This window comes from Poecile atricapillus, chromosome 16 (genome assembly GCF_030490865.1).
Source record: "Poecile atricapillus isolate bPoeAtr1 chromosome 16, bPoeAtr1.hap1, whole genome shotgun sequence".
In the NCBI taxonomy this organism is placed as follows: domain Eukaryota; kingdom Metazoa; phylum Chordata; class Aves; order Passeriformes; family Paridae; genus Poecile; species Poecile atricapillus.
Window position 1 is genome coordinate 69497 of NC_081264.1, and position 23259 is coordinate 92755.

The 23259-nt window shown below is 46.5% G+C and overlaps 1 protein-coding gene across 1 annotated transcript in view; it reads right to left on the minus strand.

The window, feature by feature from the left end:
- Positions 1–6873: 6873 nt before the first annotated feature.
- MMP17 (matrix metallopeptidase 17) overlaps positions 6874–23259 on the minus strand; it is a 37297-nt gene continuing 20911 nt past the window's right edge. Inside the window, exons 4-10 of the mRNA XM_058851586.1 lie at positions 19405–19688; positions 16315–16491; positions 16083–16182; positions 14395–14477; positions 10724–10876; positions 9078–9335; positions 6874–7853 (exon numbers count right to left, since the gene is read on the minus strand). Coding sequence (XP_058707569.1) covers positions 7528–7853; positions 9078–9335; positions 10724–10876; positions 14395–14477; positions 16083–16182; positions 16315–16491; positions 19405–19688 — 1381 coding nt within the window. The 3' untranslated portion in view covers positions 6874–7527. The remainder of the gene's footprint in view (positions 7854–9077; positions 9336–10723; positions 10877–14394; positions 14478–16082; positions 16183–16314; positions 16492–19404; positions 19689–23259) is intronic.

A 23259-nucleotide genomic window follows, 5' to 3' on the forward strand; every position in this document is an offset into this window, starting at 1 on the left:
TCGCTTTACACATTCGAAATAGAAGTTTTTCATTTCGGCCGAGCTCGGCTTGGTACAGCTGAACGCGGCTACGTTCGGACCTGTTCAAATAAACTCGGCTAAAGTCGGCTAAACTCGTCTCGGTTGTTCCTTTCGATCAAACTCATCTCAGTTGGGTAACCTCGGCCGGGTTCGGCTCTTCGTTTGAACTCGGCAATTATCGGACGCACTCGGCTATTTTCGGCTCTTCGGGTAACCTCGGCTATTGTCGGTAGACCTCGGTCATTGCCGGATACGCTCGGCTATTTTCGGCTCTTCGGGTAACCTCGGCTATTGTCGTACACCTCGACCATTATCGGCTGTTCGGCTAATATCGGCCATTAACGGCAGATGGCGCCGCTTTCCGGCTACACTCGTCTAGATTCCGCTCTTCGGGACGGCTCGGCTCGCTTCGGCTGCACTCGGCTGCACTGAGCTCGGCGAGGCTGCACGCGGCTGAGCCAGATTCGGCTCACCGATTCCCTAATGTCAGCCCCTAGGAATTCTACATGACAGAAAACAGAGCCGCTAAACGGCTTGCGGGTTTTAAAAGAAACATAATTTTTAAGTCCAGTCTTGGTGCAGAGCCGATGGCTCCTTTAGGACAAGAATATTTACATGTAGTAGCCATTCCCTCATTTTAATCTCATTTTTATTTAACCCCCTCAAAAATTAATACCTATCACAAGGAATGTGCAGTTCTGTTTTTTCCCTGTACAGTATTTGTACAAAGGACCTGGGCACAGCACGCAGCTGTGAGTCGGTTGAATAAATCCTGATTTACATGTCAAAGGCTCTCATTCTGGCACTGCATATTTACAGGTCTGCGCTGGCATGTTCACCTACCCTCTTGGCCACATTCGAGAACAATGTATCAGATTTCACAGGGAATTCCCAATAAAACTCACATATAATCAACGAGCAGAAAATCTTTTGGGATTTATTTCCATCTCTCACCTGTTCCAAATGGAGGGAAGATGGGCTTTTGTCACACACTGCGGCAGCAATGATGGATCAGGGCATTTTTTATTATTTTTTTAATTAAAAGAAAGGGTGATAAAAATAAATCAGGTCTGATATAAACGTCTTTAAAAGCCACTGAAGTTTTTTAAACCCAAGAAGACCATCACGATTTCCAAGTTCAGGCTTCTATTCATACAGGTTTTGGTATGATGAAAGCAACCAGGCTCTTCAAGAAATAGTAAATCATCATGACCAAACCTCTGGCTCCTCACTTACACCCCACTGGAGGAAGCTCTGCATCCTTTTTTTTCTATCCTATATTGGCGTGAGGATGGATATTAATGACACATGCATGCACAAACACATTTTCTGGTTCTTCAAAAAGTTAAAAATGCCTGTAATAAAAACAGTAGCAGTAATACTGTGTTCAGACTGTTCAAGAAAAGGGAATTGGAGCTTTAATGTCCCAGTGAGAGATGCTGAATAAAATCTTCCCCCTGAGTTTGCACACAGTAATAAAATAATGTTTTTTTTGACCAAACAAGTTGGGTCTGTATGAGAACAGCTCAGGAGGCTTTCATGGATCACAGTGATGATGGCAGAGCCCAGAATGTTGAAGTGTTAGCTCCCCTAATTAATGCCCTGACGTAGCCAATTTTTTTTGCAAAGAGACATAATTGTTTCCTCTCCTTGTTTTTGAGTTCCCAAGTCACCCTGTAATTCATAACCTGCACTAGTGCAGATCAATCTGACATGGGTAAGTAAGGTGTCCGGCTCCTGTGCTCCAAGACACGTGTCCCCCGATGCAAATGGAAGTTGGGAATACAGAAACAGCTGTGGAAGAAATATGAGAGAAAAATCAGAACAGATATTCTTCTATTTCCACACCGTAATACCAAGTCAAGCTGTTTACCTCCAGGACTACGTTTTAAAATGGTTCCCTAACTCTTTTCCTAGATGGAAAATCTGGAGTGCCTTTGCCCATTCAAGGCCAATGATCCTACTCACAAGAAGGAACAAACTGGTTTCCTGTTAAATAAAACAGTTGGAAATTTGATTTGCCAGATGCTATCCTTGACCAGCAATAGGGATCAGCAGCCAGGCCCTCATGGATTTGTTTTTTGCAGACTATCCTCCCTCTTGGAATTATATTTTTTTTATACCTTTTGTTCCATTTTAGCCCTTGAAACTGAAGTTTCTTAGAGGGAGTGTGAGTGTTGTAGTGGCAGAAAACCTCACAGTGTGACCGTGTTCTGTGCTGCCCATCCCTGTTCCCATCCCACTAAAGACACAGCTTCTACCTTGGGAAGCCATGAGCCTTGCTGGATATGGGAAAACCAGTTAAATGGATTCAAAAAGCCCTGGAATTTCCTAGTTCCTCCCACCACGGCCTCATAACCTGAGTGACAAGAACGAGTCACCTGTCTAGTCTGCATCCTCTTCCATTGTTGCTGACAGGCACAGGGATTTCACAAGCTCGTGGAAGGTGCTGGACAGGCCCTGTTCCTCCATATGAAACACGGGGTTCACATATTTTTTATATAAAATTTAAAAAGTTTCATAGAAAGACAACTAGGAGATAGAAATAAAGTAAAATGTACAAATATGGCCAGGTGCCTCAGCATTCAGCCAAGACAGCACACCTTACCAGCAAAGGATTGTCCCTTAAAAACAGAACCCTATTACATATTCATAAACTCTCAAACATTCTTCTTAAGTTTTAGATGTTCTTTTGTTTAGCTTCAACTCGCCCCCTCCCCAATAGATCAATCTTCTTGGCTCCATTGAGTCTTACAGTCCCTGATAACAGAGGTTCAATAAATTCCTCCCTTGGAGCACTGGTCACCACTGTCTTCATCTGGATAAGATAATCTAAGAATTCAGGGGGGTTTCTGACTATCTTTTCAGTCTCTGGGCTACATAAACCAAAGCAGTTTTTTATTTTAATACCAGGCCACAGCTTAACATATATAGGTATTATACCACTATTTCTAAGTTTCATCAATAACAGAAATAGAAGGAACTATATTTATAGAACAAAGTTTTCTAACCTTATTAACATTCACTTCAATTTTTGTGAAAAGCCAATAATAGAATACGTATCTCTAACACTCCATAAGCTGGCGCGTGATGGAGCTGAGCACCCCGAGCTCCCTGGAGAGCCCAGCTGAGGTGCTGCTGGCCTGGCAGAGCCTGCTGTAAAGCTTGAAGAGGTTGTTCCTCGGTGTCTCATCCCTGAGCATCTCCTGCGTGGCTGCCAGGTGCGGTAGGACGCGGTTCCGCAGCCACCTCAGCGCTGGTGACACGTCCTGCTCCCTGAGGAGGCTCTGCCCAGCCAGGGACCTCAGCAGCCACTTTGTGACATGAGTGGGAGCACAGGTGACAGCCACCGCCTCAGCCCCAGGTTCACCGGCTCTGAGGGTCTCCCCTCCTTGTGTGGAGGCTGGTGCTGGGAAAACATTGTCCCAATGGGCAAGTACAGAATTCAGATGTTCTCTGCATTTCTCCAGCTCAGACACTTCCACGTCTGCAGCAGTGTCATCTGCCACCTCGTTCTTTTTCTGAGCGTGATGATGCGCATGAGATGAGGCTTGAGGTTTGTTCTTGTCCCCAGTATTTTCTGTAAGAAGAATACCACCAGCAAAATAAACGTCAGATACCACAAAGGATTTTCCTGTTACAGAACCGTGCAAGTAAGGTGCTCTCCTGCCTCGATTCAGCTGTTACATTTGCAAGCACCAGCCTCCTTTGGCAGCCTCCCGGAGCCTGAGCTGTTCCAAGGGGCTCCAGGAGCTCCCAGGCGCTCCAGGCTGGAGCCCTATTCCAAACTGGATCACCCAGCCTGGCGATGAGAGAAGCTCCTGAAGCCGGGAGCACACAACCCACACGAGACAGTAAGTTCCAAAAACTCTCTTCATATCTTTCTGAGGAATTTTGAAGGGTGAGAAAAAATTTAGAAAAGCTAAAGCTTTTACAGTATCCCTTAAATACATGATGCTTTCTTAACTGATACAGAACATTTAAACAAACCTACAGAAGCTTTAATGTGCACCAAGAGCAATTGTTGCTGCAGGAAACCGGTGTTAAAGTTTTAAGATCTCCCATGCCCAAGTTCCTTGCACTTTTTGTTCACAGAGAGAACAAGCAAAGTTACACAAGTCCTGATCTACTTTTCCTTTCTTCAAAACTGATGACAAGAAGAGTCAACTATTTAATTTTCACTTGCTTTATTTATTTATTATTTTTACTTACACATCGTTTTCAGACTCCCATCCACACTCAGAATGACTCAAACCTTTGCGCAAAAATCCTCCAGGCATTTTTTCTTTTAAGATTTCATTAAAGAATACCACTTTTCAAAGCCTGATATGGCATTTGCAACTAAGTTTCATTTTAGAGCTCTTTCCCTTTCCAAACCGTGTTTCTCTGAAGCTTTGGAATTGTGCTAAGGTTAGAAAGGTTAGAAATCATTTTAGGATTAGGAAAGGAAGATCTGAAAAACGCCTTTCCATTTCCTTTCTTTGTCCCTCAAGCAACACCAGTCTGACAGAAGGTATTAGTCCTATTTCCAAAGAAGTTTGCCTCACTTCTACTGTTGGTCTGTAACACCTGCAACAAAAGATGCCTTATTTGAAGTATTTTAGCACTTACTGAGCAATTCTTTGTTTTGGTTCTTCTGAGCCAGGGCCTGCAGGTCCTCCTGCAGCTGCAGGTCTTTGCTGACAAGGCTCCACTTGTGCAGCAGCAGCAGCAGCAGCTTCCTGCTGGAGAGGATGCTGTCGTTGACCGTGAAACGCCCCTTCTCCCTAATAGCCTCGACAACAACAGCAGCACGGTATTCCAGCACAGAGCTGAGGGTGCTGAAGAACTCTGTCAGCTTGACCAGATCGACGTAAGTCCTGTCAAAAGAAAACACAAGTGCCATGTATTTTCCTGCACACTAATTAATAAGTACAGGTTTTAATCCTTACTGTCAGAAAGGCCAGGAATAAAGGACTTGACAGCAACAGTGCATCAAATTTTACTTTATTCCCCATGTATTCAAACACCTAAATACTCCTGTCAAAGAAATCTCATCCAAATTCACTACTCAACACAGAAACTGAAATGGAAAAAAGGCATTCGTCTACCAGTGATAAAGAAATCCTCCTGGCCTTAATAAAGTTCAAACTGAACAGAGGATGAAATGCAAACCCACTAAAGCAAAAAACAAATCAAAGGACTTGCCAAATATGTTTGGTTAACATGACCAAAACATACAGAAAATAATTTACAAACTGAATAGAAAGAAGTTTCTCAACAGTTTTTCTGCTGCATTTTACTGCTAGCATTGTTTTAATTCTCATTTTTCCTGCTAAGGTGAAAGAGTCATCCAGTGTGCAGGGGTCCATCAATAATGTAACAGCTCATGATGTGTGATTCCCACATTGGAAAAGCTTCATTTGAAAAACAAAGTTTTAAAGAGCTTTATTTTACATTTAAATGGTAGCTTTTTTATTCTCCTTCTTCTTCTTTGTGTTATTGCAACAGCAAAATGAAAGAATTAAAGTAGTTTTTTGGCTTTAATTGACCAGTTGTGAAAAGCCCGAGTCTGAGGCACGCTCTTATGGCTACACTGTAAATTTTACACTATTTTTTCTTCATTCTCTCAACTGTTCATGCAATAGCTTATGCAACAATGCTACAGTAGTTCTGCAATTCCCCGGGAATTTAATTTCTTCCAATCTACACAGACGAACAAACAAGTACTCCAGGATTGGAGAGAGGGTGTCTTCCTCTACCTGGCTTCAGCTCCGAGAGGAGTCTGTAATGTGCTGACGTTTAGACTAAAGGACTAAACTCCATGTCTTCGTGACTAAAGAGAAATAAATGCAAGGAGAATCAGTCAAAAGAATGTCACATCTCCCACAGCCCCAGCAGCCTCTGCTTGGCCTGGCTGGCAGAGGTGGGATGGGGAGCTGCTCTGAACAACTGAAGCAGCTTTACTCAGCAGAGGGAGCTGCTATGCCCGAGATTTTTTTGCTTGAATGTTTTTAAAGCCTATTTAATGGTTTAATGGCATGTTTCATTGACTTATGACCCATAAAATCAGATTGTGCTGAAAACAGCTGTAACCTGTGATTGCTTGGGACTATTTAAAAATGGAAACGGCAGAAGGAAAGCCAAGGTAACCCTCTTTTTCTGTCAGGATGCAACTGCACTTTTTCTGCCTTGCCTGCTGTGCCACAGAAGGCTTTATGTATCCCTGGCACCAGGGCCACTGGAGCAGCCTTGGGTCCCATGGTGACACTGTCTGCTGCCATGTCTCCCGGGGAAGCTGGCCCCAGCAGGGCAGCAAGACATTTGTGCAGGAGCTTTGCAGAAGCAGGGCAGAGAAGAAGAGTGTGTCTCAGCAGCCTCTGCCCATGTAACACCCCTTGACAGCAGCAGACTTCTTTGACATCTCATCCCAGTTCTTACTCACCATTTTCAAGGACTCTCAGATGCCCAAATCATACCACAGCGAGGAATAAACCCAAACAGAAGCATCCTAACGTAGCACTCGACCTTGGCTTCTGCCACTCCAAACTTCGGTCAGAGGCATCAAAAGGAGTTTGAGCTGACCGTGCAGCATCTTCCCTGCTCCAGCCCATCCTCTGCAGCAAAACCAGGTAGGTATGGCATAACATACAAATGCAACACATCCTGATTCCTCCCAAAACATAAGCCAACCCAACACAGGAATTCTAAAACCAGGAGTTTGTGTTCACAGATTATTCTGGGGCAGTGGTCGTAACTGCATCTCATTTGGCGGCGCTGCTCGTGATCTAGAGGTGAGGCTGCTAAGAGCCTCAGAGCCTCAGTACCTTGCTGCAGGTGACAGGCTTGATCTGGCACAGGACTGGGAGATCTCATGTAGGCGGCCAAGGTTTATTAGAGAAATCGTTAAATTACAATGACTCTTATACAAAGATAAGCTGCAGTGCCTTCTGAAAGGCAAAGGTGTTTCTGACCCACAGAAACTGATACAGGTTACTCAGACACCAGTGACTACAGCAGTCTTGACAGTAAAATAATGATCATTTTGCCATTAATCTTAGTGGAGTCACAGTTTCTTCTACCTGGTACATCCAATGGGATGCGTACATTGTGTCAGCACATAACTGCTACCTCCTGCAAGCTGCCTTTCTGTTGCTGTCTACCTCAGCAGCATCTCTTCTGTCCCCACTCCATCCCAGGAGGTCTCCTCTCCCTTGTTTGCTGTGTTTAAACATCCAGAGCAACACACATCTACGGAGCGTTTCTAAATTCAACATGACACTGCTCTCATCTTTAACTGGATGGGGAAATAAGAAGGTGCAGAATGCAACTCTGTTATTAGACCTTTAAACTAAAATTAAAAAGAAAGAAAACCCCGAACCAAAATCACTGTTCATTTCTCATGGAGAATTCAAACCCTTCACTGGCATGTTCCTAGGAATGTTCTTTTTTCTGCTTGCAACAGTCAGCAATTACGGAGCTGTATCCTGGAGCACCATGGTGTTGTCCTGGCGGTGAGATGAGCTGTCAGAGGGCTGCACAGATCAGCGCTGCTGTCCACACGGCCAGCACGAGGCTGGCTGTCAGTTTGGGCATGGGATGCGGGTGCAGGGATGGCGTGCCCGAGGTGCAGGAGCAAACCTCGTAGCCGTTCTTCGAGCGGCTCTCGTCGTGCTGCCCTGGCCTGGAGCGCGCCCCAGTCCTGCTGCTCCCGGCTGCCTCGGGGGCATCGGCCTGCATGGTACTGCATACCAGCCAGTCCCTGGCGATGGACTGTGGGTACCCGGGCTGCACCTCCAGTTCACTGTCCAGCACCTTCCAGTACTCCTTGCCCTTGAAGAAGTAACTTGCACCTGCAAAGAGACCAAAACCCAAACACAAGGTGAGTGCGGTGGGTGCTGTCCCAGAGGAAGAGCACTTGGAGTAGCAGAGGAGCGTTCCCACCCCAGCTGAACCCCAAACGTGGAAGCACATGAGATATCACTGCTTGTTGTCAATATCCCCTGTTGCTGCAGGAGGGCTGCTCCAGAAGGTGCAGTGCCTGGCCAGGATCTCTCACATCAGCCACCAGCAGTTGGAGGTGGAGGGTGAGATGCCACCTCTTCTGTGCTGAGCCCTAGAGCAGATGTAGCTCCTGGTACTGTGGGTGTGTAGGGTCAAGGCCCTGTGAAGCCACAGCTAGACACACCATACACAGCTTTCCTTCTCATAATAGGGCATGGCAAAGCTGGAGACTCCACTATCCATTAGTGAGCTGGGGTGTATGCTGCTGACCTTGGGCTCAGAAAAATAACCTAAGCTTGACAGGGCCCTGGGAACCTTCTGCCCTCGGGTACATTTTCTGCTCTGAACTGGGAGGTTGTGAATTCTCTAAGCAGGCCCCACCCACAGGAGGACTCCTATCTATAGGAATGTCACTCTCAATAGCTTTGGAAATTCAGGTTGAGAAGTCTCTGGAAGTGGCCTTCCCCTCGGCCTGGTTCAATGATTACTATTACACTTTTAGATCACCAGTAAATAAACCCTGGAAGTGCCACTTTGTTGTGAGTGAATAGCTGATTGTAAATATCTCCTGTGACAAAATTTTTGTGTTTTTTTCAGGGGGAAGAAACCACTGAGAAATATCATCCTCAGAAAAGAAGTTGTAACTCTGGGAAAACACCTTTGAAAGTATTTTCTGTCTGTTTTAGCTCATATATCCAGCTAAAAATCCAATGACAACAAAACCAGGGAGGAGCAAATCAGCCCATCCTAGGATAAAAATCACTGCAAACCAGCATCAACTGTGCTCTTTTAATAAAGTGCAATAATTATAATCATATACATATTATATATATATATATTTATATATACATATAATTATGCCCCCATGATATTTTTTTTGACTGTTTCTTCTAGTGAGCAGTGTGGGGAGCTCTGGCTGGAGTCATACCTTTCTCTCTTCAGCTTCCAGTCACCAGGAACATCCCATCAGGGCCTCAGCATTTGTGTTGGCAGGCAGGGTAGAAGGAGTTACAGCTCAATAGTGCACTGATTTTCTTTGCTGTGATTTTTTTTAAACTGCTATGTGGACTCACCATCTGACCACCTCATGGCGTCATCTAAAGGGCTGGGTATCCCCTTCCACAGCACGGCCACCAAAGGATACCCGGGATCCATCCTCCGCTCCTGGTCATCGTAGCGCCAGTAGAGATTGTCCTTAAAGAAATAAGTCTTGTCATTGTGAGCCCAGGAGAAAGCAGCATCGATTCCTCCCAGGGGCAGGCCAAAGTCCGAAACTGGCCGCGGGTATCCTTCCTCCACGTTGTTGTCTTTGAAGACCCAGTATCTGTCTCCTGTGGAAAGAAAACAAGCACAGAATAAAATCATGTTTGTTTCACAGCCTAAACCAGTATTTCCCCACAGAGGAGCTGAGCTAATGTTCTGTTATCTACTGTGGTGACAAAGCCTCGAGGCTGAGCTCTGGGGATTTAAGGATGAGAGTAGGAAGGGGTCAGCCCATGAGGGAACCTCTGGCTTTGAATAGCTGCTCTTTTGTGTCAGGCTGTCCATGGACATGGCCCCGGTTTGCTGCAGAAAGCATGACTGTACCAGGACATGAACTCACTGACAGAATCAGTACAGCTGCCACTTTTATGTATTTGATGGGGGCATTTGGTTTTCTGCCCCTTGGATTTCTGCCTGGTATCTAAAGAAACAAAGTTACAGGCAGCTCTTGAGGACAAACTGGGCACTTTCTGCAGTCTATCTGGCTCCTGAGAAGCCAAGTGTAGTCCACAAGTGTAGCCCTCCATATGCTGTTCCATAGGAAGATGCAGGGCTTGGTGTGGCTCTGCAGGACTCAGTGTGTCAGCAGTCCAGCAGGGCTTTGGATGCACTTGGAAAGGCCTTCTGCAATTGTAGGGGCTTGTGTGGCACATGAGCCATCTCTGTGACCTGGTTGGGGGAACTGAAACCAAATTATTGCTTCCAGAAGTGCTTGGTTCAGCACTTCTGAAACTGATAATTGCACCATGTTTCAAGCAGAACGGTCTGGAGACAAAAAGCAATTTCCAAACAGCAAAAATGGAGGGCTGGGATGTGTTTAGCACTTCAAGTGCACAACCTTGATGAAAAAGGAGTCAGCGCTTGCCAGAATCTTGGGTGACATTGAGTGCATGGGTGGCATCTAACCAGCACGAGTGGATGGTCTGTGGGGAGCTCAGACATTTGCATAGAAACCAAGAGTTAAACTGTTCCTCCAGCTCTTCTGAAATAAAAGCTTGCAAGCTTTTTGGATTAAAAAAAAAAAAGATAATGATACCACTTATTTTAAGAAAAAAATACAGTAACAAAAATATAATTATTAAAACTGAAGGTCTTCATTTTCATTTTTATTTCCTCTCTGACTCTTTCTTTTCTCAGAAACAAATACTAAAAAGAGAAAAGGTCAGAGGAGGAACACATCACCTGTGAGTGTGTGTAGTGGTTTCTGCTTGTGTTTCATTCTTGAAAAGCTCAGATTTTAGTTAGATTTGGCCAAACTTTATATTCAATGACATTTCCCTCATTTTCTGGGGAACAAGACCATTTTCTTTTGCTTGCCCTCCCTGCCAGCTTGTTTCTCCTAGTCTTGCTCATGGACAACAGATTTCAGACTGGCCCTCCAGGTGCTTAATATGTGGCACCAGTGTCTCCTGCCTAGCACCACATTCTATACCTCCAGCACCATGTTTGCTCTCACCTTTGAAGAAGACAATTTTGTGGTCGCTGATTCTCTCATAGACTGCGTCCAGGCTGTCCAGATTGAGCGGTAAACCCCGCCAGAAACGGTGAATCTGAGCCGGCTGGAGGGACACCAAGTGCTTATTGCGAGTCAGTCTCCAGAAGTACTTGCCTGGAGGGACAGACTGGATATTACTGAACCACACTCAACTCCTCTCTGCTGGGAGGTGAGTGTCAGGTGGGCAGCGGCAGCATGAAGCAAAGTGTGTGAGATGAGAGACATGATTTAGAGCCACCCTGCTTTCCAGCAGCAGCTGTGACTGCTTCCTATTTCTGGCAGTCATTAGAAGAAATCCTCCCCCCCCCCGCCCCCTTTTTGTTTTTTTTTTTTTCAGATTAAAATAATCCTCTGCACACTGCACTGGAGTTGTTATACTCCTGGCCACAGCGTGAGGCTGTGCTGCTGAGCCAGGGAAGGATAGAGGAGCCTTTCATCTCTTCCCTCCCTCTCTGCACAGGACCTCCTGTGAGCTGGTTGGACCAGGTGCCAACAGCCTTAAGCAAGAGTGTAAGAAAAAACATCCTCGTTCCTCCTCTCCTGGAGCAGCCACAGCTTCCTGCACACAGGATGTCCAGCTGCTATCAAGTTTGGAAATGTCTAGGATGTTACAATGAAAGAGAAATACCAGAGGGGTTGTTTTGTAATGAAGAAAGGGAGTGAGAAAATAAAGGAGGAGGAGGAGGAGGAGGAGGAGGAAACCATCTGAATAGATCTGGAAGGGTCAAGGTGGGGAAGAAGGCACAGTTAAGGACTTTGGTAGCATCTAGAGGTGCAGCATACTAAGCAGAGACTGCAGTCCTGTGGAGCTTCCAGGATGAATGTATTGGTGGTGCCTGCAAACACACTTCAACACGTGCAGCAGCACTGCCCCAACCAGGAAAGAGTATTTTGGGGATTTCTGAAATATTTTGGATCATGTAAAAGGGAACCGATTTATCCTTTGTGTGAAGGATGACAAACTTTTTCCTGCTAAAAGAGCCTTATATGGGATTTCCTGAGGAGTCTTAATGGTTTGCAGGGGCAACTCCAAACCAAGCTCTGTGTTGGCTCTGGGATTCTCAGCCCTTTTTGCAGCACATTTCATGCTGTGTTTTCTCCAGAGAGCTCCACAGATTGACGTGAGCCAGAGCAAGATGTTTAAGAGGCAACTCTCAGCTGTCTGGTAGTGGTTATTGCCTGTTAGAAATTACTGTGCATTATTTGCATCTGTTCTTGCATGAATTTCTGAGGGGAGATAAGCAATAGAAACCAAAGATGCATCTTCAGATTTGTATTCCCCACACGCTCAGCTCTTTCTCCAGAGCCAGAAGATTGTGACACCAGCTTTTAAAATTTTATGGAAATTGGATCGTAGCCTAACAATGCAGGACTCAAAACTCTAGCACTTTAACATCTGCAGAGAGGGAGTTTTATTCTAATTATAAGGATTTTTATCATATTCTTGTTCTTCAGCTCCAGTTTGCGTATTTGCTCTATCTTACTAAAACATAAATGAATAATACATTCGTATGTCAGTACGGTAGGAATTGACACAATTACAGATTCTTTTTAAGAATATAAAAAACCCCCAGGGATTCAAATTTGGTGGCCATTTTACATCAATGCAAACATACATAATTAACTAAATATGATCTCTGCATCTGTAATTAGCAAGGCACTAGACGAGGTCAGATGTTCACTTTTTTAGAAAGAAATACAGCTCAACTAAACTCCTTCTTCAGCAGATCAGTATCTGAACTTTGAAGTGCCCTGGACTTGTCAGACACACAAAGGGAAGCCTCAGTACTTTTGACATTTCATCCATTTGCAAGTGATGGGCTCAGCAGGTGAGCAGCTGCAGTAGGGAAACCTTAAATCTACCCCCAGTCTGGAATAGCCTGAGCTGTTGGTTACTTTGGTTGGGTTTTTGTAAGCTATCAGGAAAACGAAAGAAAATAAAGCACTTGGGTAGCAAGGAATTGTGAACGTAATGGCCCCAGTCTGCCTGGGTTCATGTTTTGCCATGGCCCAGCCTGCTCACCGAAATGCTGCTCTTGTGTGGATGATCATCAGCCAAAGCCAGATCCAGGGATCCAAAGCCAGCAGGAGAACTGCTGTCATTAGCATGCAGAAATAATTGAAAAAACAAAATCCCAACCCTGTATTTTTTTTAAAAGCTCAATTTAAACCCTCCTCTGAGCTGGCAAACTGAACACGATGAAAGCCAAGTGTGGGGTCCTGCTGCACCACGATGTGGTTGATGGGTTGAAGCAACTGCTTTCTTTAGTTACAGGTAATTTTGATCCCAGCTGTGTTCCATGCTGTCCAGACTTTGGCTGCCTTTGGCAAGACTGCTGCACACACCTTGCACACACACACGCCAAAGACATTAAAAACTTCAGGAGTCTGTAGTGAGGCACCTACATCGAAGCAAGCGGTGATTCCAAAGAGCAAAAAACCCACCGTTGCCTCCAAAACAGCAAGCCTGTGCAGTCTGGGGAGCTCCAGCCCCAGTGGCTTGTTTCCATCTAGGGAACCAGCAGGACCAGCTCAGAACAAAATGCCCATTGAGGGACAAAGCTCAGCACTAGAGCTCATTTAAATCCTGCCCCAGAGGTGACATCCCTCCTCCTTGATGCACAGGATGGTTCAGGGGGCAACAATGGGGGCTGCAAGGAAAGTGCTGGGGTCTGGAGGCAGACATGCAGCTGGCATCCACTGATCCTGTGCTCTTTACATCTACTTTTTGGCCTGAAATAAATATATCCAAAAATAGACACTGAGATGGATTTCTCTTTACTTCATCAATTTTTCCCCTCCGAGAGACAGACTGCCATTTATCCTGACACCAGTTCATGTCTCTGAGTTTCCCTTCTTCACTGTGGCTTTTTGGAGCTGGCATCTGAACAAACAATGTTGTGGAACAGTCTTCATATTGTGCTTCCCTCAGGGCACAGGCAACACCAAATTCTCTGGAGCTCTTTTGCTGTTCTTGCCTGTGACCCAAGGCTCAAACTGTGATACCCAGATGCTGGGATGCTGCTGCTCATCCCTGGGACAAACACTTCTGCCTCCCTGTGGATGGCTTTGGGGTGGCCAAATGGTGGTCAGAGATGCAAAGAAATGCCCATGGGAATTTTTACATCTTGGAAAGCTGAGAAAGCAAGCCCAGAGAGTCCAGCCTACAGAGACTCTGCTCAGCTGAGAAGGCACCAATGGATCCTCGTCAAAAGCTGGGCACCTCGGGAACACACTGCCAGCAAGTGGTTAATGGTACAAAACCAGATGGTCCCCAATTGTGTACACACTCTTTTTGAGAGATGCATGGCAAGCAGCATTAGGGAAGGTGAAGCATGGGAGGAAAGGGAGGCTGGAAGTATCCAGGAAGAAAGCAATGGAGCGTTGTTGTTGCTCTGCTCATCCTTGTTTTGACCTTGATTTTGACTTCGGTAGCACAACTATCAGATTTTAGTTCTTCACCTGAGTAGTCCAGTGTGACAGATCAGAGTAAAAACTGCATGGAGTAGCCCACAAACCCCAGCCAGCTCATCCTCGCCACCCACTCAAGCCCGTCCCACACTGCGCTGCCTCTGGTGCTAGCACACCGAAGCCACCACAGGGTGACACAGGCACAGACCCCTGGCACTCACCTTTGAAGAAGAAAGCCTCTCCCCGGATCTGGGCCACTGCATCGAAGTGCGTGTTACACCTGTCGGGCACATCCCGCCTGAGCCTGTGGAGAGATGCCCAGGTGAGCAGGGCCCAGGCAGGCAGCGAGGGGCTGTGTCCCCCTGATACCGCCTATCCCATAGACTGAGTCACCCCTGCTCCTGGAGAAGGAGCTGTGCCCATCTGTCACTCCTCATGCCGAAGCCCAGCCACGTGGCACAGGGAATTCCAAAGCGAGCTCAGGCAAACCTCAGCCTGAAGACAGCTTGGGCTGACAACACTGAGCCACCAGATGCCATCGCTGGGAGTTGAGCAAGGACATGCACTACATCCACCAGCTCGTGTAGCTGGTGAGGGCTGAGCTGGCTTCCCACTCCCAGTGGCACAGTGTGGCTTGGCCAGTTGCCCCAGCGCAGCAGGACATGAAAAACAGCCAAGCAGCCTCTCACTCCAGCAGCTCACGATGCTGCTGCTCCAGGGCTGAGCTCCAAAGTGCCAGCGAGAGGTGACAGAGCTGCAAAGCAGAAAGCAGCTGAGACTAAACAGAAGGTTGTGGAGGGGCCATGTGATATCCAATGAAAGATAACTGGTGAAAGCCACCTGGCAAGTGGTAGCTGAGACACTGAGCTGCTTTGACAAGGTGGGTGGGGAAGGCACAGAGTATAAAGGACTGAGAGAGTTGCAAAGCCCTCTTAAGAAATGATGACTGATGGAGAAACAAGGAGAGGATGATGGGAAATGCACAGAAAAGCTGCTGTGGGTGACAGGGAAGCATAAATCTGTTCTGCTGATAGAATAATTGTGCTGAGCTGCCAGCACCAGCTTCACTGCCCTCTTTGGCCACAAAATGACAGATGCAGAGGCAAACCCCATCCAGCCTCAGCATACAAGGCAGGAACAAAGGGATGGCATGAACAAGTTTCCTGCTGCTCCTGCTGCTGGTGTGAGATGTTGGCCTCCCACAACAGCAGGGAGAAAGGCTCTCATATTTCTATGTCCAAACATGGCCATAAAGGGCCTGGTGCACAAATGCCTTTAGAAGCTACGCACAGAGAAACGTGGCATTCAGCATGTTCAAACAAAAGGAGCGTGAGGAGCATGAAGGTGACCTGTTCCATATCTCTGCCTCTCTCACTTGGGGCAATCTTGGTGTCTGGCAAAAATGTGCGTGACCATCACCTCCTGCCTTTTTGTTCAGTGCCCCTTCTTCTCTTAACTGTCCTGCTGTCCTGGTCAACATTTATTAATGAGCTATATCCTGCACTTCCCTTAATGAGGCCATGCTGGTTGATTGATGACACTCAGTGTAAGCAGCCCTTTGCCAATGCTAACCTGCATTGGAGTCAGGCTATCAGTCCACTTGTTCCAATATTCACTCCCTCAGGTACATTACGTAGGTGCTTACTGTGGAGTGATTTTAGGTAAGTTATGCTTGTGTAATTCAGAATACTGCTGAGGAAATTTGATTAAAATTCCAGCAAGGATGAATGTACTGAATGTATTGAAGGGTGAGGGTGACAATTTTTTATGAGTAAAAAAATCTGAGTTTTAGCAAAATATCCAGAGATCCAGAGAGAAATACCAAAGCCAGAGTGAGCAGGCAAGATACTGATGAAGCAGAGCTTCACTACCACACATCCTTTGCAGGAAAGGAAGACATTTGACTTACAGGACAGTGGAGCGGTTCTCTGGCAGCTCTGGCAGGATTGGATGGTCATCTGTTTTGCTTACTTCAGGCTTGGCTGTGGGGGACACCGATTCCCTGACTCCTGTGTAGAAAAGAAGCAGTAATGGGGAACACCATCCTCCCCACCAGCTCCTCTTAGCCCAGAAAATAGCTATTCCAGTGTGTCCTGCCATGGCAGGAGCAGGCTGTAGCCACACGAGGGACACAAACTTACCATAGAGTTGCCAGATCCGGACTTTGTCCTCGTAAGGCAGGTCGTACTTCAGAGGATCCCCCACTGGACCTTGGTAGTAGGGTCTCATGATAGACTCTATGGCAGAGATGTGGGTCAAGCCAATGGCATGGCCAAACTCATGGACAGCTACAGCAAATAGGTCCATCCCGTGAGTGTCTGGAGATAAGGACAAAATTGAAATAAAAGTCACTAAGTGCTGATAGTAATTGGAGGATTTGGGTGAGCTGCAAGGGTCGTAAGAGACAGTGTACATTTATAGTGGGTAAACTGGAAATAAGAGCTTTGGAATAGGTAAAGTTTGAAAAAGACATTTTTTTTCAGTTGGAGACTGGAGCGTATCACATGAAAATGGAAAGCAAGCCAGACTTCAGCCTACACTAGCCTGGGTATCACCCCTCTTATTCCCAGATCACTGTTGGCATCTGAGAAAAAGCTGGACAAAGGGCTGAGACAGCATCCATATCACAACCAGAGGCACTGCAGAAGCTGGGCCAGAGCAGTCACTCCCTGCATCTCATGCCTGCTGCAGCTGCTGACGCAGGCAGACTTTGCATTGCCCAGAATATCAGATTTCTGCAGCCACCAGCCAGGAGCTCGTCACATCCTTGAGAATGAGCCAAGCCACGTGCCCACAAGCCAGGGAGTGCCAGCAGTGCCTGCCTGCCCTCGGCGCTCTGCAGGGCTTTCCCTGCCTGGCCTTGCATGCTGCTGCCCCGGCCAAATCCATCCCTCAGCTTTCCTGTATGCACACAAATACAGGATTGTTCATCTGCTTACTGGCCACCAACCTGCTCATCTCACTGCTGCCCTGACACAAGTAGGTGACTATGTTCAGCTTGTTTTTAGAGGCTTAACCATCTTCTGTTACACACCTTGTGCTGAAAGGGTTGCAGCTCTTTTGTCTGCTGCCTTTTGCAAACACTTTGATCCTCACACACCACAATGGACACTAGGGAGACACCGTCGAACATCAGTACGTCCTTTGATGACTTTTTTCCTTTAGTCTAGGCTATCTCTACCATATTCTCTTTCCCCAGATTTTCTAATTTGAAATCCAACCCCCAGTGCCTCACACCACACCCACATACAGACCAATCCTGTCCTCTCCAGAGCCTGAGACACTCATGGAAGGGGTTAATGCTCATTTCCAAACATATGGCGCTGCTACCAAAGCAAAGGAGAAGCTCCACCCAGGAGCTGTATGGGACTCAGCCTGCTTGGTGCATTCCCACTACCCAGCTCCAGACAGGTTGGACCACATGCCTGTGCAATTTCTGCCCTTCTCTGCACAGCAATATTCTGCAGAGCAGTACCAGAGGGCAGCAATGATTTTAAGTGTGGTTCTTATAAAGATCAAGATGTAAAGTAGTGTAATAAAGAAGCAGCGAGGTTGGAAAGATCCCTGCAGAGCGTAGCAGAGTGTCATGCTCCCTGAGAACGATTGGAGAGGCAGATGGCTTCTTTGGCATCTGAAATGGCTACATTTTTGCACAAAAGTAGCCATCGCTGATCCTGCCCAGTGCTTCCTGCTCCTTGCCAGGCTCGGGGTGTTGAAGCAGGGAGATAACTATTGATGAATTCTGCCTTTTCCTTCATGACTATTACAATTTCTGTAAGCAGGCAAGATTTTTATAACCTGTGCTGTTTTCCCTGGCACTCAGAGAGAACAAGACATATGCTCTCTGACATTTTAAAGCCAGACTGACAACCTTGGGGATATTTTTATATCACCTACCAAGTTGTTGTTTTTCAATCAGTAGAGAGAATAAAATAAATAAAAGATGAAGCTCAGATAGCTCCAAGATCATCAAAACAGAGGGCAACTTTTTGCTGGCAGCCTCATCCCCTCATCCTTCGGTGGTGCTTCGAGGGGCACTCCCTGCGGGAATCCTGGCTCTGAGCTCTCTCCTTCACAGGAGTTTGTTTCACAATGAGCACTCCCAACCACTAGCTGCAAAACTGAGTCCATCACTAACACATTTGCTGTGGCAAGCTATTGACCACAGCACTTGCCTCTGCCCTGTATGTCTGCAGATAAAAACTGCTGGTTTTTTTTTTCCCCTTACTGATAAGAGCCGTCAGTTGGGACTGCACACCAGCATGAAACAAAGAGCGGGTGTAATTCTGAAGGATCAGCCTGTCTGGACCCTTAACCTTTACCTCAAGACCTCCTCCAGCACCCCTGGTGAACACTCCTGCCCACAAACACTCAGGGGGATGGATGGAGGTCAACTGGTGGGCAGGAAGAAGGTATTAGCTTGTTTCAGAGCAGACAGGTTTAAACAATCTAACAAGTCATTAAGCTGAGGCAGCAGAATCCCATGAGGAGGCTGATGGAGGAGGTGGCATGACAAGTAAATTAGCGGCTGGTGGCTGCAGGGAAGACATTCTGTCAAAACACACCTGACACGAAGGCTGGGGACCTGATCCCCACAGATGGTTTTGCAGCTGAGGAACACTCGCTTCTGATACTCCCTCTGCTTATTAAAACTTTGCGCTCTCTCTTATTAAAACTCGGCCACCTGAGATGAAGATAAAAAAGAACTGCATCTTGTAACCATCCTGATGTCAGGTAATAGACAAGAGATGGCAGGACAAAACTAGCCTTTTTTCCAGCACAACACAGAGCCCTTTATAGGTAGGTCAGTCAATAGTATACTTTCAAAACAGGAAACTGGGACATATGGCATCAGAGGCAACAAAAAGATGGCAAAGGCAGAGAATGCAGTCCCCATCCAAAAGCTACAGCAGCAACATACCCAACCTGCAATCTTCCAGGTCTCAGAAGAGATGAGGCTGGGCAATGGGGAGCTCTGCAATTGCTGGAAGGATAATGAGAATCATGGAGATGCCATTGAGGCTTCCAGGAACCAGAAGAGTGTCCTCAACACTGCCTTAGTTGATTTTGCTAGCAAGGCTGAGACGGGAATCAGTAGAAGAAGACTTCAGGGATCCTGAAGCCTGGGGTGAAGGTGTGGCAGAGGCTAAACCACTCCAGCCACGAGAGCAGAAGTGGGAAATTGTGAGCCCCTGTGCTTGGCTGCAGCTCTCCCACCCAGACCTACCTACCTGATGATCGGAAGGTCCAATATTCATCATCGTCAAAATGAGTGTCCCCTGCTGTGTGATGGTCTCCAGGGAAGAAAGCATGTGCCACTGTCCCACCAGGCCCATCAAAGGGATAGCCATCATTGTGATCTGCCTTGGAGAAGTCTATCTGGATGTCAGCATTGTTTCCTGCCACTTCATGGAAATTCAGCGGGGTGATGTCACTCCAGACCTTCAGGGCATAGTACATCAGGGCTCGGACAGTGTCATGGCCCAGGTGGGACTCTTTTGGGAAGGTGCGAACTCTGAAATAAAGAGGACAAAAAAGAGGATGGGTCAGTAGCATGAAAGATCTCCGAGAACCACCAGAACCTGCAGGTGCCTTCAGGTGCATCAGAGCCACAGTGAGGCCTTCAGAGCTTTTTGAGCTTTTGGGGCCAGCTGGAATGGAAGAAAAGTCAATGTTCCCTGTATAACCCAACTCTCAAAAAGGATTCCTAGTGTTGTTGATTTAATAGAGGAGAGGAAGAGACAAAGATGCAACAAGGCACCTTGGCTTCCTAAAGGAATATATTTAGATAATCCTTTGTTGACAATTTTGACACAAATATACATGCTTTCTAAGCAAATGTACTGTTGACTGATTATTGACAAAAGCCTGTTTTGATGGCATCTCTACCCCAGTAATAATGGATACTTTTTTTTTTTGTGTACCAGCATGCCAGCCAAAGTGTTTTCATGGTTTGACAGATTTTTAAAGGCTGAAGCAACAATTACGATTACATCACTTTACCCTCCTGCATAATGACAGCATTACTTGGTACCGCACCACTTCCCATCACCAATGGGCAGTGATGACCTGACTAAATTTCAAGAGGTAATTACAAGCGTCAGAAGGGGATGCCACACCACTCAAGCTCTTCCCGAGTAGTGATCTGAGTGCTGGGAGATACCATGGGTGTGAAAAGGGGAGTAGGAACAACTTGCTTGCTGACTTTGGGAACACATCCCTCACCCTTTGGGCTGCCTCTTGAGACAGGCAGCCCAAAGTAGGCTCCACATTCAGGCCACGGCAAAACCCATCAGGGATAAATCTCAAATAGAGCAAAAAAGGACTCATGACAATAAGCAGAAATCTCAGTAACAGTTCCTCTGAAGCACTTGGGAAGCTCATCCTAGAGACGGTGGGAATGAGTGGGTGAATCAGGCAAAACACATTGTAGCCAAATGAGCAAAAGATCATTCCTATCATTGCCTTTGCTATCCCTTGACTGGCAAAGAAAACCTTATTGACTCATCTAAATGAGTTACATGCACGTAACACCAGGTGATTGTAGGACTTCAAAGAAAACACATTTGTAAAGGAGACAGCATAGAGGCAGAAACAATATGAGCATGGGATTAGAAAAGACAATTTTCAGGCAATTTTTAATTGATGGAAGAGACTGTGTCTGGATGTAATCCTCTATAGTACAGAGAGAAAGGCCACCTGGATTCCAGATATTCATTAACTAGCTGTCTTCATGTTTTGTAACACTCCTCGGGACTTGGGTAAACCCTTTGCTGCTTTAATTTCTACTGAATAAGTCATTATATGTGTAACACCATGTTTAGCCTGGGAATTATGACCTTTCTCCAGGATCAAGGTGCCTAAGGCACAGAATCACATTTGGGGACCTTATCTGCTCTTTCGTCCTCAAGCCATGCTCACCACATGAGCTGTTTTCTTTTCCTTTTCTTTCCAGACGTAGAATGAGGATAATAAATCAGATCTCCCTTGTACAAGGACGGTGGATAAAAAACCCTGTCTAAAGAAACAAATATTATTAATATTCATCCCAAGACCTGACTCCAGAAACATTAGATTAAGGCAGAAACAATATCAATACCTATTTTACTTCTTATAAAAAGTCCTACACCTCTGAGCTGACCCACATTTTATTAATATGCTGCAGGTGTAAGTGAAAAGTCCTTTATCCTTTATTCATTATCACTGTCATTTTTCAAGAGAATCCCATCAGGGTTTTTCATTTGATTTCATTTGGTTTGATTGCTGGAGCTCTGCTAATTGTTTTCAATGAGATTAGGAAAAGACTATTATGCTGATAGGATGCTTGTTTGCCTTGCATCACTCAATTTCACTGAAAAGGAGGCCCATTTCTAACAGCGTGCAGATAAATAAGATTCCTCCTACCTTAATTTATTATTATTATTAGTAGTAGTAGTAGTAGTAGAAGTAGGAGCAGTAGTAGTAGAGGTAGTAAATGATGCTTAGGTTTCCAGTGGGGAAAAGCACTCCTTGGATGTAAAACCCTTCTGAGACTCCTCTTACAGAACTCAGATCTTGGGCAAAAGCCTGATGTGAGTAATTGGAGAGAAAGCTCTCTGCCCCAGACAGCTTCTGCCAGCCAGAAGGGTGATGAGGACTGAGGCTGCTCAGTCTCTCCAGCCACCCCACCAACACTGCCCTGAGCTGTAGGGTCAGTCACATTCCTCTGCAAATCATACTCTGAGACATCCTGAGGAGTGTCCATCTCTGTGGCAGATGCGGCTGAGAGTTCCACAACACTGCAACTTGCAGCTGCCGGGTGGTGGTGAGGGGCACAACTGGATGCCAAGGAGAAAATCTCCCCTCTGTGTTTAGAGCTCAGCCAGGCAGCAGCACTGTCATGCAGACAAATGAATGCTGATCCTCACACAGTGCTGCCAGTCCTTCACGTGTCCCCCTCCTTTGCTTGACCCATCCCAAACAGACTTTGCATCAAGGATGGTTAATAAGTAGAGATTAGAGAAGACTGATCTGCCTCCGTTTGCCATTCAGGGGCACCCACACCTATTTTGATTTCTGGGCTCCTTGTTGGTTTTTGTCCTCCCAAAGACAAAAGTGGGAGAGCATCAGTGATGGATGAGAAATCAATACCTTGTTAATGAAAGCACTCTTTCACTTTCCCAGCCCTGAAACCACAGGCAAATAAAATAAATGCAGAGAACTACCAAACACGGCAGGCTAAGGGCTGCACCCTAACCCACACTGATTTTTCTTGGAAGGAGAAGGAAGAGGGGATAGTTGAAAGGGTAGATGCTTGCTGCCTTGGCAGCTGTGCTTTTCCAGCTGCCCAGAGCCATCCATGGCACAGCAGCCCTGATCCAGTGCTACCCTGGCAGTGCTGCAGCACTGCATTGTCTGCAGGAGGAAAGCAGTGGGTGTTTGAGCCCTCCATCGATCCTCTCCCAGCACTTAGACTATCACCCAAAAATGCTCAGTTTTTTTGCTCTCCTGCCCTTTATTATACACAGAATGCCAGTCAGCCCCGAGCCACTGTGGCTTCCATGCACCGGCCTGCTCTCTGCTTCAGCTGCCCAGGAATTTTCCTATGAGGGTCCCAGTTGCCTGTGAGGGGGCATCACAATAACCTAAGGCAGCTCAATGCTGAGAGGAGACAGTCTGCTCCCCTTGGGCACCTGTCACCACCAGACATGGGGGACAAAGCAGACGGGGCTTTGGATGGGAGGTCCCCATGGCAGGATGCCACTGATTAAAGGAGAAAAGCAGGAGGGTCAGGACTGTTGTGGGGATGGGAGCACAGAACTGGAGACCACACTCTTCCTCTTGACTGCTGCCCCTCCATGCCTGAGCAAATCCACACCTGGGTTCAGGCAGTGGCACCTCGGCTCAGGGGATGGCTCAGGACACTCACAGCAATGGTGGGCCCTGACTGTCTGGGGCCACTGCTCCTCTGCCAGTGGGGTCAGCTCTTGCTTCGGCAGCCCAGGGCCTAAGCATCAGTGTCAAACACTGCAGCTCTGATGAGATGGCACAAGGGACTACTCCTTAACTAGAGACAGATGAAAGCCAGTTCAGTTCATCACTGAAAG